The sequence below is a fragment of the Zootoca vivipara genome, chromosome 12 (genome assembly GCF_965207765.1).
Source record: "Zootoca vivipara chromosome 12, rZooViv2.hap1.1, whole genome shotgun sequence".
NCBI lineage: Eukaryota > Metazoa > Chordata > Lepidosauria > Squamata > Lacertidae > Zootoca > Zootoca vivipara.
In genome coordinates this window covers 26,392,165-26,404,570 of record NC_142595.1, presented here as the reverse complement: position 1 = coordinate 26,404,570, position 12,406 = coordinate 26,392,165, and the positions used below count along the sequence as shown (strand labels likewise).

Genomic DNA, 12,406 nt, shown 5'->3' with positions numbered 1-12,406 from the left:
CATAGCAAAATACTCCTGAATTAGGACCAGCATATGTCCAAATTTTCCCAGACATTACTGGGATTTTGAAGACGGAATTGACGTCTGGGGGGAAATGCTGAAAAATCGCGGGGGTTTTGAGTTTTTGTAAAAATAAAATAATAAATAAAAATAAAATTAAAAAGCTGAACAACTTTTGGGGTGTCCTGGTTTTTACTTTTTGAAATATGGCAACCCTATCCTAAGTAGGCATAAACCGGAATGTTTGAGTCAGAAACTTGCAGGAGGCACACTGTGATGGCACACTCAATCAAAGAACAGCTCTGATGCAAGCAAGCTCAAGACAACTATGAGACAACTCTTCCTGGCAGAAGCAAAGACTGAGAGGGCATCAAGTAAGAAGGAACCAAATGCACTCTGTGGCTTGCCTCCAGCCTGCCAATGCCACAAAACGACTCTCACCTTTCCGTATGAAACATGGGCATGCATGCCCCTAGTACAAAAAAACGAATGGAGCCGCCAAACAGCTGCACAGTACCGCTTAGCCCTGGTACTGCCAATGAGGCTGTTATGCCCTGCTTGTGGACCTGCCCCTTTTGCACCTGTCACAATGAAACTACCGCTGCAAGTCACTTCATGGTGAGATTGGCTCCAGGCAATGGGAAACAACTCAGGGGGGTTGAAGAACTCTTAAGAGATCAGCTGAAAACCTGGAACACAACATTTCTGTTTTGTTTTAAAGAATCATATGCTGATAAAGTGGTAACATGGGAAAAGTCAAGTTTAAGGGGAAAAGAAGATGAGATAGCATGAATTCTCAAGCTCCCGAGAAACCAGATACTTTGTCACTTTTCCAGAACAGGAAACCAACTGTGTGCTACCAAAACAAATTCCACAGTCTGGTTGGCAGGCACAGCAGCTGCCCGGTTTCACTTTGTATGATATATTTCATTTTAGTGTTTGTGAGGATCCGGTTCTATTTTACTTATCTATCCCCCAGTCCCTTGAGATGGGATATAATGAAACACCAAGTTAAGTTTAAAAAATATTCAGATTGCACAACTTGCTTCACCGCTGGAAATAAACCAGAAAGAACCCTGAAAGGCATGGATTAGACACTGGGAGTTGAAATATACATATTCCATGCTTGTGTGGAATACATTAACAAAAACAATGAAGTCATTTCTGTGGAGAGAGGAGGGAAAGCAACCAGAAGTATCCAGTCCCATTCTTGCTCAATCTCAGGTTCAATAGTAATCGCCAAGGAGAAAGCTTTTGTAAAAAGTGTTTTCCACATCATACGCTGCTGCCGTAAGAGAATTCAATTGTTCAGTAGACCTGGATGAAATAAGTGAGATGTCTCCTTATACTTTCCCTCCAACCCAAACAATGAATTCCAAAGAATGGTAAAGAACCCATCTATTCCCAGGGAAGGAGTTAAGCAAAACCTACCTATTTCACATAGTGATTCAAAAGGGGACCAGAGGAAAGGATTTAAACTAAGGCTCTTTTGGTAACATTCAGATCCTTTGGCAAGCCGATCTGTCTTGCTGTTAAGAGAGAAAGAGGGAGGGGAAAACAATGAGGAGAGATTCTGCAGGAAAATGAGAACGAGCTAATTCTACAGCTTGCATAAATAACCACAGAAATATCTCCTGCAATCAGCTACCATTATTTTGTTAGGTGGCATGGAAATGGGGGCATTTGTATTTTTCCCAAATTGAGCAACTTCCATACATCATATGTAAACCGTACATTTCTACATGGCTTCAGTAAAAACAACAACAGGAAAACAGGGGTGGTTTTTTTGGGAAGAATGGTACTGCTTAAAACTGTTTCACATCCATTCTGGAAGAGACTTTCTACCTCAAAATGAGCAGGAAGGCCAAGGGAAGACAACTTTATCAACCCTTGTATTTTAGCACCAGGGACCAGCAAGGGTCCAGAAATAGTCTATCCAGTGTTGAGTAAAGGTAAAGGTAAAGGGACCCCTGACCATTAGGTCCAGTAGTGATTGACTCTGGGGTTGCGGCGCTCATCTCGCTTTATTGGCCGAGGAAGCTGGCGTACAGCTTCCGGGTCATGCGGCCAGCAGCATGACTAAGCCGCTTCTGGTGAACCATAGCAGTGCACGGAAACCGCCGTTTACCTTCCCGCCGGAGCGGTACCTATTTATCTACTTGCACTTTGACGTGCTTCCGAACTGCTAGGTTGGCAGGAGCAGGAACCGAGCAATGGGAGCTCACCCCGTCACGTGGATTCGAACCGCCAATCTTCTGATCAGCAAGCCCTAGGCTCTGTGGTTTAACCCACAGCACTCTGAACTTGCACTGGACTCTGGAGGCAATTAGAAGCTTTCCAAATGCCTCCAAACCAGATTGCAAGATCACAGACTACACCTTTCTCTAGGCTCAGCAAGAGGACAGTAGTACGCTCTGAGCTCCTGGTTGGCTCTCAATGCAGCCGCCAAACAGCAAGCTTCTTGCTGCTTGCAAATGCCTCTGAAGCTCAGAGGGATGTCAAGGATGAGATTTTGTCCCTTCTCAAAGTTGGGGAAGGGAATGTTCAAAAGCAATCATAAATCTTGACTAGCTATTTGTAAGCCCAAAACATATTGAGATGCAGGACAAAAATGCAGCAGAGTAAAACTTGCAACTCTTCCTAAGGTCTTTGTGCAAGACTGCTCTTGTATTTTGAAGAACTGATAGTCTCTAAAAGCTGGGAATGTGTTCATCCCATAGGACATTATAGTTCTTAGGATGTGTATTCTAAGGAGTAGCAAAGTTCTGCAATAAGACAAAAAAAATTCTTAACTAAATATAGAGCTGCCTTATAAAATCAGGCCACAGGTCCATCTAACAGACTGGTGCTTTCCCACATAAGTAGATCTGCTCAAGCGTAATTATATCAGCCTGTAGCTTTATATCACAAATGAAGGTGCTGATTCAGAAGTAATTTTTATGCTGCTTTTTGCTAAGGAAATTTGTATGTCTCCAAACTGAGGGCCAAGAACTGCATGCCTACAAGCAGCAGTGCAAGAATATTTTGGGAAAAGGAGGAATCTAGGGGAGATAACTTGCCCATTAAAAAAAAAAGTCATACCAGTATACATGCCCCAGGAGCGAAAGCATGAAGCATGCAGAATCACCAAACTCTGTCACAATGTCATCGTGGCTTTTCTGTTTGTTGAACACACCACCAGACAAGATCTGTTCTCCTTCTGCAAGTCTGTTTAAAGATAATAAAGTAATAAAAATGACAGAAGCAACCAGTTCACAGCTCTGCCACAGACAAGGTGGGTGCTCTCAGATACACAACTCTCTCACATGGTTTTTGTGAGAATAAATGCTTCAAATTATTTAAACATTCCACTCCAACTATCTTATTTATCTAGCTCTAACATGATCTAGAAACAGAAGCCATTCTAGGCGGTGCATCGCTACAAAAATGTGCACCCTATCACTGGCACTGCTGATAATAATGCATAGGGTAATCAGGATGTCTGTGTGGAAACAAGCACCCCTGCTTTCAGGGACAAAATCAGCAATATGAATGGATCACTTACGGCATATCTGCCAGCACCAATTGGTTATGGATAAAGCTGCCTTCTTTTTTTGAAAAACGAAACAAAAGCATAGCTAATATTAACTTGATTTTGTCTGGTTTGGATGACAGAACAACCTGCAGTTAATTCAAAATTCCGGGTATAGGGTGATAAATAAATTCAATAAAGAATAAACAAAAAACAAAAAACTGGATGTGAAACCATCTGAAATCCTCCATGTGACCACACCAGAAAAGGGGGGGGGGGAGCACACAAGCGCAAGGCCTGTGGCTGCTCTCTCTCATCATGCTAAACCATGATGGTTTAGCTAGGCATCCAAACCAGGCCTTCTTTTGCACTGCTATGGTCAATGTAATGGGGGATAAGGAGGTAAGTAAAAGTAAAGGGACCCCTGACCATTAGGTCCAGTCGCAGATGACTCTGGGGTTGCGACGCTCATCTCACGTTATTGGCCGAGGGAGCCAGCGTACAGTTCCGGGTCATGTGGCCAGCATGACTAAACTGCTTCTGGCGAACCAGGGCAGCGCACGGAAACGCCGTTTACCTTCCCGCCGGAGCGGTACCTATTTATCTACTTGCAATTTGATGTGCTTTCGAACTGCTAGGTAAAGGTAAAGGTAAGCATAAAAACCTTGTCTCTGGCTCTTTTCCTACTGGCCTCTCCTTTCTTCAACTTCATTGATATTTCCCATGCCTCCTCCTGTCCCCTGCTCTCTTCCTATCCTGCTCCCTTCGCTCAAAACACCCTGTCTCTAGATTCTCTGTTCCTTAAATTCCATACCACCTGACTCTCCTGCCATTTGGCTCCCCATACTTCAGTAACCAAACACTTTCTTCATTAAATCTATGGTTTGTCAAAACTGTGTGGCAAACATATTCATCTTTAGAAAATCTATGATATCACAACAGCTCAGTGAGAGAAATTTGCTGATGACAGGCATCAAACATTTATCAGTTTCATAGGACTGTTAGTGCCCCCAGATGCTTAACACTTACAGCTCATCTAATTTAGCATTTTAAAAGTCCTAGCTGGACACTTTTATAAAATTTCATTCTTGATCTAGGAAGAAATTTCTATACTTTTTCACCATTTCCTTTACAAGACCTTCAGCCTGTTTAGTGATTTCTAGCACAATGGCCACATCTGAAAGTGAAAATGAATTTCATTATGCAATTATCCCAAGATCTGATGGGCCAACAAATGGCATCGCACTCTCTTAAAAAACGTTAACTACAACTTCCAGCAGCACCAACAAACCAATAAGGTAACTTACTTGCTGAGGTCAACACAGCACTTGGCAAGCAAATATTTACACTGTGGCGTGGTACAACTGTGTCCTTTAAGAAGCCTGTATGCCTTGTATGCTTTTCCTGAGCGATAGTAACAGGTCGCCAATAGGAACAGGGCATCTTCTGAGTGCACTGAAGAAACGGGTGGGGTGGAGAACATTAAGATCCATCATTTAAACATCTGAGTGCAAACAGTTTATCTAAATATCTATTCCTGGCCATAAAAATATGATTTCCGATGTAAAAGAAAACTGAAGGATTAGTAACATCAATTACAATATTTTACTAGCTAGTTAGTGCATAGAATCTCTGTGCATCTGCATCTTATGAGGGACAATAAGATCTCCTGTATAACAGACAACCACTGATGTACTTCAGCCTATTCAAGGTTAAGAGGTGTGCAGTGATTACAACCGATGGAGTAAGTTTTTAAAACATATTCCAGGTACAGTACTCATGGACTCAACCCCTTTAACCAGGTGCTATTAGTATTGGTCTCAAAAGCCCATCCTGCCACTTGTGGCCATACCCCCATTCAAAAGGAGCAGATACAAAATATTTTAATAAAATACAGAAAAATATCCCTAAAGTTGTCATTTGGAATTAAGGGGCAATACTTTCTTCCAAACAGAAGACAGAGCTCCCAAACAAACTAGAATCCTGACACACCTTTTAAAAATAAAAATTAAGCAATGTCTCCACCTTACCTGACAGCAGTGTGAAAACATAGTTCAATTTTTAAAAAACAGTTCATTTTTTTATTTAACCATTTAAGCATATTGCAGTACATACCACTAGCCAACTTTTTGCTGACACTCTGCACCTAACCATATCTGCTTATTTACAATACAATCATAGCTTGGAAGTCGAACAGAATCCGTTCCAGAAGTCCGTTTAACTTCCAAAATGTTCGGAAACCAAAGCACGGCTTCCGATTGGCTGCAGGAAACCTCTGCAGCCAATCGGAAGCCACAGAAGCCCCATCAGATGTTCGGGTTCCAAAGAACGTTTGCAAACCAGAACACTCACTTCCCGGTTTGCGGCGTTTGGTAGACAAAAGGTCCGAGTACCAAGGCGTTCGGGATCCAAAGTACGACTGTACTGACATCCACCTATAGCCTAATGAACAATGCAGAAATCGAAGCTCTTCAAAATACACAGATAAATTCACAAAAAGTGCAGACCAGTAACCACAGCGGATGCATACCTTCTGCATACAATCTCTCTGCCAGGAACACGGCATCCCGGTAAGCATAGTGGTTAAGTGCCTGCCATATAGCGGCCTGTATGAAAAGGGTGGGGAGGAGGAAGAGAAAGGAAGATCAGCACTATAAACCAATACTAAATGCACAGAAAAACAAAAAATAAACACTTTTCTATCTATCCTGTATCTTTTCCCTTATGGATTATTGTCCTTCCTGTTCCCAAATATTCATTATTTCACAATATATTATTCTACAACCCTGAACAGCATAGACCACATAGGACACACAGCAGGTAGGCAGGTGTTTCAGCCACATATATTCACACACCCCCTTAGCCATTATGGTAGTGTGATAAAAGACTACTTTGGGGGTATTTTGCAAGAACGACCAGATTTTGTAATCTATGCATAAAATAAAAATTATAAATTCACTAGCGTAAAACATGAAGTTGTGCCTCCTACACTAGAATATCACAAGAAACTGCAAGTGTGGCTACAGCTGGAAGACAACGAAAGTAATGTTAACATTTTTTCTAAATACCCAAGAAAAAATTAAAATAAGGCAGAATAGAATTTAGCATACCAATTCCAAAAAGGGTTATAGAAGTACAGGTAAGAGCTACTAATAGTACTATCCAAGTACTGGATGGTCCAAAGTAACATGAAAAGAAAGCCAAACATTTCAAGAATAATGCAGCTCAAATCACAAGAAAACTTAAAGGTTCTTTTAGCGTGTGCAGTTGAAATGAAACACAAAGATGATTTGGCTGACATCCTCCTGTCCTTGAGGCAAATGTTAACAAAAAAGAAAATGGGGGGGGGGGATGAAAAGGAAGAGGATGGGAGCACAGAAAAATAAGATCACAGTATGTTTATGAACCAGGGATAAAGATCATAGCAGATCAACTCAGATCTTTAGCAAAAAATAGGGCACAAATGTGTTAAGATACCGGTATTTATATCCCACATTCCCACTTTTAAAATGAAGGCGCTCAAAGTAGTATATGACAAATCAATAAAAGCAATAAATTTATTATATTATACTAGAAATACTAACAAGTACATAAGAATCCTTTTTAAACCAGCAATTCAAAACATAAAGCTAACAGTAAAAAATAGCCAAGACTAGAACAAGGAGAATTTTATGTGCATAAATTAAAAGTTTGCCCGAAAAGAAACTCAGTGATGGAACACTGGCAAAGCTACAGCAAATGAACCTGCCAGGCATGGAGTTTCACATTCTGAATAAATGGCCTTCCCTCGTATCCTCACTAATAATACTCTCAGAAGGTAAAGGGATGTGCAAGAATGCCTCACAAGATGATCTGAAAGGATGGAGGAAGTCCTTTAGATATTGCACAGGCAGATCTTTAGGCATGTCCGATATGTGGAAGATTGCAGGAAACAATGTAATTATTTATAGAAAATTTGCAGACTTGCATGATTTCTATCCTTGACCCCAGATGAGCATGCAAATTCACACAATTTCTAATCCCATTTTGAGTTTCCAACATAATTTTTCGATGTCCCTATCCAGAGCACACTGGCACTCACTCATTAGTTGGCAAACTAATCAAGAGCACTTCTGACTTGTCTAGATTGTGTTTCAACTTGTTTGTCCACATGCAACCTATCACTGACCTCAAACAACAATTCAGGACCTGCCCGGCCCTATAGGTAAGAACCTACAGAGTTGTGCATCATTCACATACAGTATTACTGATGATAACCAACACCAAACACAAATGATTTCCGAGAAGTTTCACGCTGATACTAAATAGCAAATGGGACATGATGGAATACTGTGGGACACCACAGGCCCCAAACCAAGTCACTGAACAGATGCCCCCACTTCACTATCTTCTGCAATCTGCCCTCTGGGAAGGACCAGACCCACTGTAATATGTATCCCTATAACCCATCCCAGCAAAGTGACCCTGGTCAATGCCATCAAAAGACAATCAGCCAGCAGACCCAAAGCAGATGCACTGCCCTTGTTTACTTAAGAAACACAAGAAGCTGTCTTATAATTGGTCCATCTAGCTCAGTTTCGTCTACTCTACACTAACTGGCAGAGGCTGTCCAGGATTTCAGACAGGGCTGTTTCCCAGGCCTACCTAAAGAAGCCATGAGCTGAACCTGGCACTTTGCAGATGTTCTATCACTGAGCTACAATCATCCATCAAAGCTATCAAACCCATTAACGTTCCAAAACCAGGATGGAACCCACAACAAAATGAATCAAGATAATTAGTCTCCGACAGAAAATCTTGGAGGTAAGCCACCAAAACATGCTCAAACATCTTACTGAAGAATGGAAAGTGGACATTGCCCTGTAATTGGCCAACACAATGAAATCTAGAGTGGGCTTCTTTAGCAGAAAGTGTACTACACTCTCTAAGCTATATGACGTAGCTTTCTTCCCGCCTCCTGCTCACTAACTCAGCCAATCCTCCTTGGATGCCAAGATGTGAAAAGGTCATGTGATCAACTGAACACTCCCAAGAATCCTGTACACATTCCATAATGAAATAACCAACAGTTGCCAGAAATACAGCAAGTGGATCTATCAATGAGTTCAAATTTGACTCAACAATCATTGCATTGCCATTGGTTCCTCAGAAAAACAAGGAGTCAACCTGGCTGTTTGATGTGAGAGGGGACACTCAGAAACAACTGTGTCAATGGAAAAGCATTTCCCCTTCCAGAGGTCAACCAGAGTCTCAGCAAGGCTGTCCATCAAAATCCTCTTGTAAAGAACAGACTGGCAAAGGCTGACCACTTGGTCAGAGAGACTCTCATACCTTTCAAGCAACTGTCTATGCCCTGCAGTATGACAGCCACAGTGGTATGCACGTTTTAAGTTAGACTGAATGCTTACTTGGGTGCATTGCTAAATACATGCTTGGCAGCTGCCCACAATTCTCAGTGGAGACCTGAAAAAATATGAGCACAAGCATCTTTGACATAACCTTTTCCTTTGGCATAACTTTTGGAGGTCAGAGTGAAAGAAGTGAAAGAAGTGAGAGAAGAGGACACTTCTAAAATTTTCCATCTTAACAGGAATGCATGGTTTTACCTTGCTCACCTCTACATAATAAAAGTCATTTTATGTCAGCTTTGAAGGTGCTTTCACCTTGCCATTCAGAAAAGATGGCACTGAACTCTAAATAATTAAATGAGGAACAGTACAGAGTAAGTAAATAAGGAGACCGTGCAACAAAATAAATAAAATGCACTATGTGGAATATGTGCACACGGTATCGAATGATTCCATGGAGTTAGAATATTTGTGGGGCTGGAGGGAATAAAACCCTATAGGATTAAAAGAACATGAGAGAAGAGAACAAGAGGCCAGCACTATTGTAATAAAGAAGGGGAAGACAGAGTACACTGAAGATTTTAAAAATCCCAGCTGCCTAGTCAGCTAGGCTTCTAACATTTGGATGACAAGGCCTGCAGATTGGTCCGACTCCATCCATATATGTCACCTGAAGATCTCTTCAAGGCTTCTGGACTCATGAAATATTGTTTCCATCTGGCCCTAGTCAGTTTTCTTCCTGCAATGGAGGAGCTGAAGACATTTGGATGTCTTTAGATAATTGGAGATGGTTATGCTCCTTATAACCAACCTAGTAGTTTGAAAGCACGTCAAAGTGCAAGGAGATAAATAGGTACCGCTCCAAGCGGAAAGGTAAACGGAATTTCCGTGCGCTGCTCTGGTTCACCAGAAGCGGCTTTGTCATGCTGGCCACATGACCTGGAAGCTGTACGCCGGCTCCCTCGGCCAATAATGTGAGATGAGCATGCAACCCCAGAGTTGGTTACGACTGGACCTAATGGTCAGGGGTCCCTTTACCTTTATGCTCCATATAGGCAGGACCTCCTCAACACGACCCCAGCTCAACAAGAGCTCTTCCAGGTAATGTTTTCGGGAGAGAGCAATCAGTGTCTGTATGATAACATTCTGATTGTCAAAGATGACAGGGTAGGGGAGAACAGGAGGAGATCTAAGCATGGAATACAAGTGTGTAAGAAGCAGAAGGAAAGAATATATGAAGCAGAAGGAAAGAATATCTGGGAAGAGCACCTTCTTTGTGTGCAAAAGGTCCCAGGTTCAATCCCCTGCATTTCCAGGAAGGACTGGGAAAGACCTTGGCCTAAAATCTTGGAGAGCTGCTGCCAACAAGCAACACTGTATAACCCAATGGTCTGACTTCGTAGGAGGCAGCTTCCAGATCCCCAATGCTCAGCTCCCTGGATGGAAGACCACTGGGTGTCCCATGTAGACACAAGATATTCGTATGAATTATTGCAGTATTTGTTCTAAAGAGAGAAGGGGAGTCTGATTGAACAGGGGTCCTTACTGGGAAGATGAAGTGGGAGGGGGGGCAGGGAGAAGAGAGACTGAAGAGGGCTGAGAAGAGCGGATCTCTCTTAGGGAGGAGCAGGGGGGCGGAAGCCAGTAGTAATTCTTGGGGTAGGTGGGAATGGAGAGAGGGTGGCTAGTGGGAGATTAAGGATCTGGAAGGAAATGGGGTTTATCTAAAAACAACACCACATGGCAGCTTCTAGGGGAAAAGGGTGAAGGGGAGAATGACAAAATACGGGGGTGAGACGCATGAACAAGTGTGTGTGCGCGACACCCACGGGGGGGGGGGGTAACGTTAAGGAGGGTAAAATTTTAAAAGGAGAAACCCCTCTCCCCCGCTCCTAGCAGGGTTTTTTTCTTTTATTTGTTTGCTTTCCTTGATTTTTTTTTTTGCAAAGGGAGCCCTTTTCCTGTCAGGGCAGAAAGGAGAGCGGGCAGGAACCCGACTGCTCCCCTTCCGTCCCCTCCCACCCGGCCTTCCTTCCTTCCCCCGCTCCCCCATATACAGGCCCATCGCCACCGGGGTCCCTACCTGGACGGGTTCTTGCAGCACAGTCATCCTGCCCCGGCTCCCCCCTCAGGGACAGGCCCCGGATGAGGGAGGTGGGGAGAGGGCGTCCCCACTCTCCTCTCCTCTCCCCCTCCTTCCTCCTCCTCCTGACAGACTCCGCCTCAGTGGGTGACGCGGCGGCGGCGGCCCGGACCCCGTCTCATTTAAACTGGCAGCGACCGTTAACCGGGCCGTGGAGGAGGGAAGCGAAAGGAAGGGAAGGCCCCGGCCCGTCAAGAGCCGAGTCTTCACGAGCGGCAGGCGGAAACACCCGACGGCGTGGACCTCTTCCTCTACTCTTTCGCGAGCGGCGACGGAGAACAGCCCGAGCGGACCCGCAGGCCTGGAGCTCTCTCCGCTTCTTCCCGAGCGGCGACGGAAAGGAGCCGAACACACCAGTCTGTTGCTCCGCCCCCTTCTCGAGCGAGTGACGGAAGGGGCTCCCGGACGTGCCCGAAGAGCAAACTTCCTTTTCCACTGCTCTCGACGGAAAGAGCCGAAAGAAAGCGAAAGCACGCGCGGCGTCGAATTGGCCGGCTCGGCGGAAATCATTCAAAATTTTACCCCGCTTCCTCTCGGCTGTTGACGGAAAGAGCCGAAGCGGGCCGAAGCAGTCCTTGATTTGAGGCAAGAGGGGTGACCTCCATCATGAAACTTATTCTCAAGTATTATCAGCTCAGAATTTGGGAATAATATACAGTGGGGGAAGTTCATACTCGGAATAGACGAGAAGCTGGCTCCTCTCTGAGATTTCTGTGTACTCACTGATTTTGTTTTTGTGGGAATTATTTTCTTTGACCTCTTAAAGAAATATTTCCGCAGATTTCCTTAAAAGTTTAAAAAAAAAATTAAAAAACCCAACAACACTGATGAAAATATGGGGAACGTCTGTTGAAGCCTCTGAATCTTTTTTATTTTTTATATTTTTTTAAATATTTTATTTTTAAAATAAAATTTATTTTTGCAGGAATAATGAACTTTATAAAGAACTGAACTGCAAACAGATCAAGCCAGGGTTGCTACATATGTAGGTGCACAGTGTTTCAAAATACAGTGTGAAATCAGAGGACAAAATTGCAGCTTATTCTTGGAGCAAACAGATGGGCAGCAATTCTTCCATTTGAGCTAGTGGGCTTGATAACCCTGTCTGTTTCAGTTGCCCTATATGTGTCCCTTGTATCTAGTAATAGATATGAGGTTGGGAGGTGTTTTTTGTTGTTTTTAAAAAGCTGCCTTGGTCAGTACGTAACATCAGGAAAAGTACATATTAAGAAATAGTTCCCCTCCAAAACGGTGTCTTACTGCGGGTATATTCTGAAATGTGTTCTTTACATAATACAGTAATAGTGCATTGGTGCTGGGTATATTAGTTGTTCTGTGATGCTTCCCCAATGCCACCACATTATGCTTTCTGGAGGAGCTATAGTGCAACAAAAGCAGGACAAG

General features: G+C 43.3%; 1 protein-coding gene across 4 annotated transcripts in view; it reads right to left on the bottom strand.

The window, feature by feature from the left end:
- CDC27 (cell division cycle 27) overlaps positions 1–11,392 on the bottom strand; it is a 31,509-nt gene extending 20,117 nt beyond the window's left edge. For all 4 annotated transcript variants that reach the window (XM_060281512.2, XM_035135442.3, XM_060281513.2 and 1 more), the window contains exons 1-5: positions 10,943–11,392; positions 6,042–6,117; positions 4,819–4,966; positions 3,082–3,207; positions 1,432–1,529 (exon numbers count right to left, since the gene is read on the bottom strand). In XM_060281512.2, coding sequence (XP_060137495.1) covers positions 1,432–1,529; positions 3,082–3,207; positions 4,819–4,966; positions 6,042–6,117; positions 10,943–10,969 — 475 coding nt within the window. In that variant the 5' untranslated portion in view covers positions 10,970–11,392. The remainder of the gene's footprint in view (positions 1–1,431; positions 1,530–3,081; positions 3,208–4,818; positions 4,967–6,041; positions 6,118–10,942) is intronic.
- Positions 11,393–12,406: the final 1,014 nt, after the last annotated feature.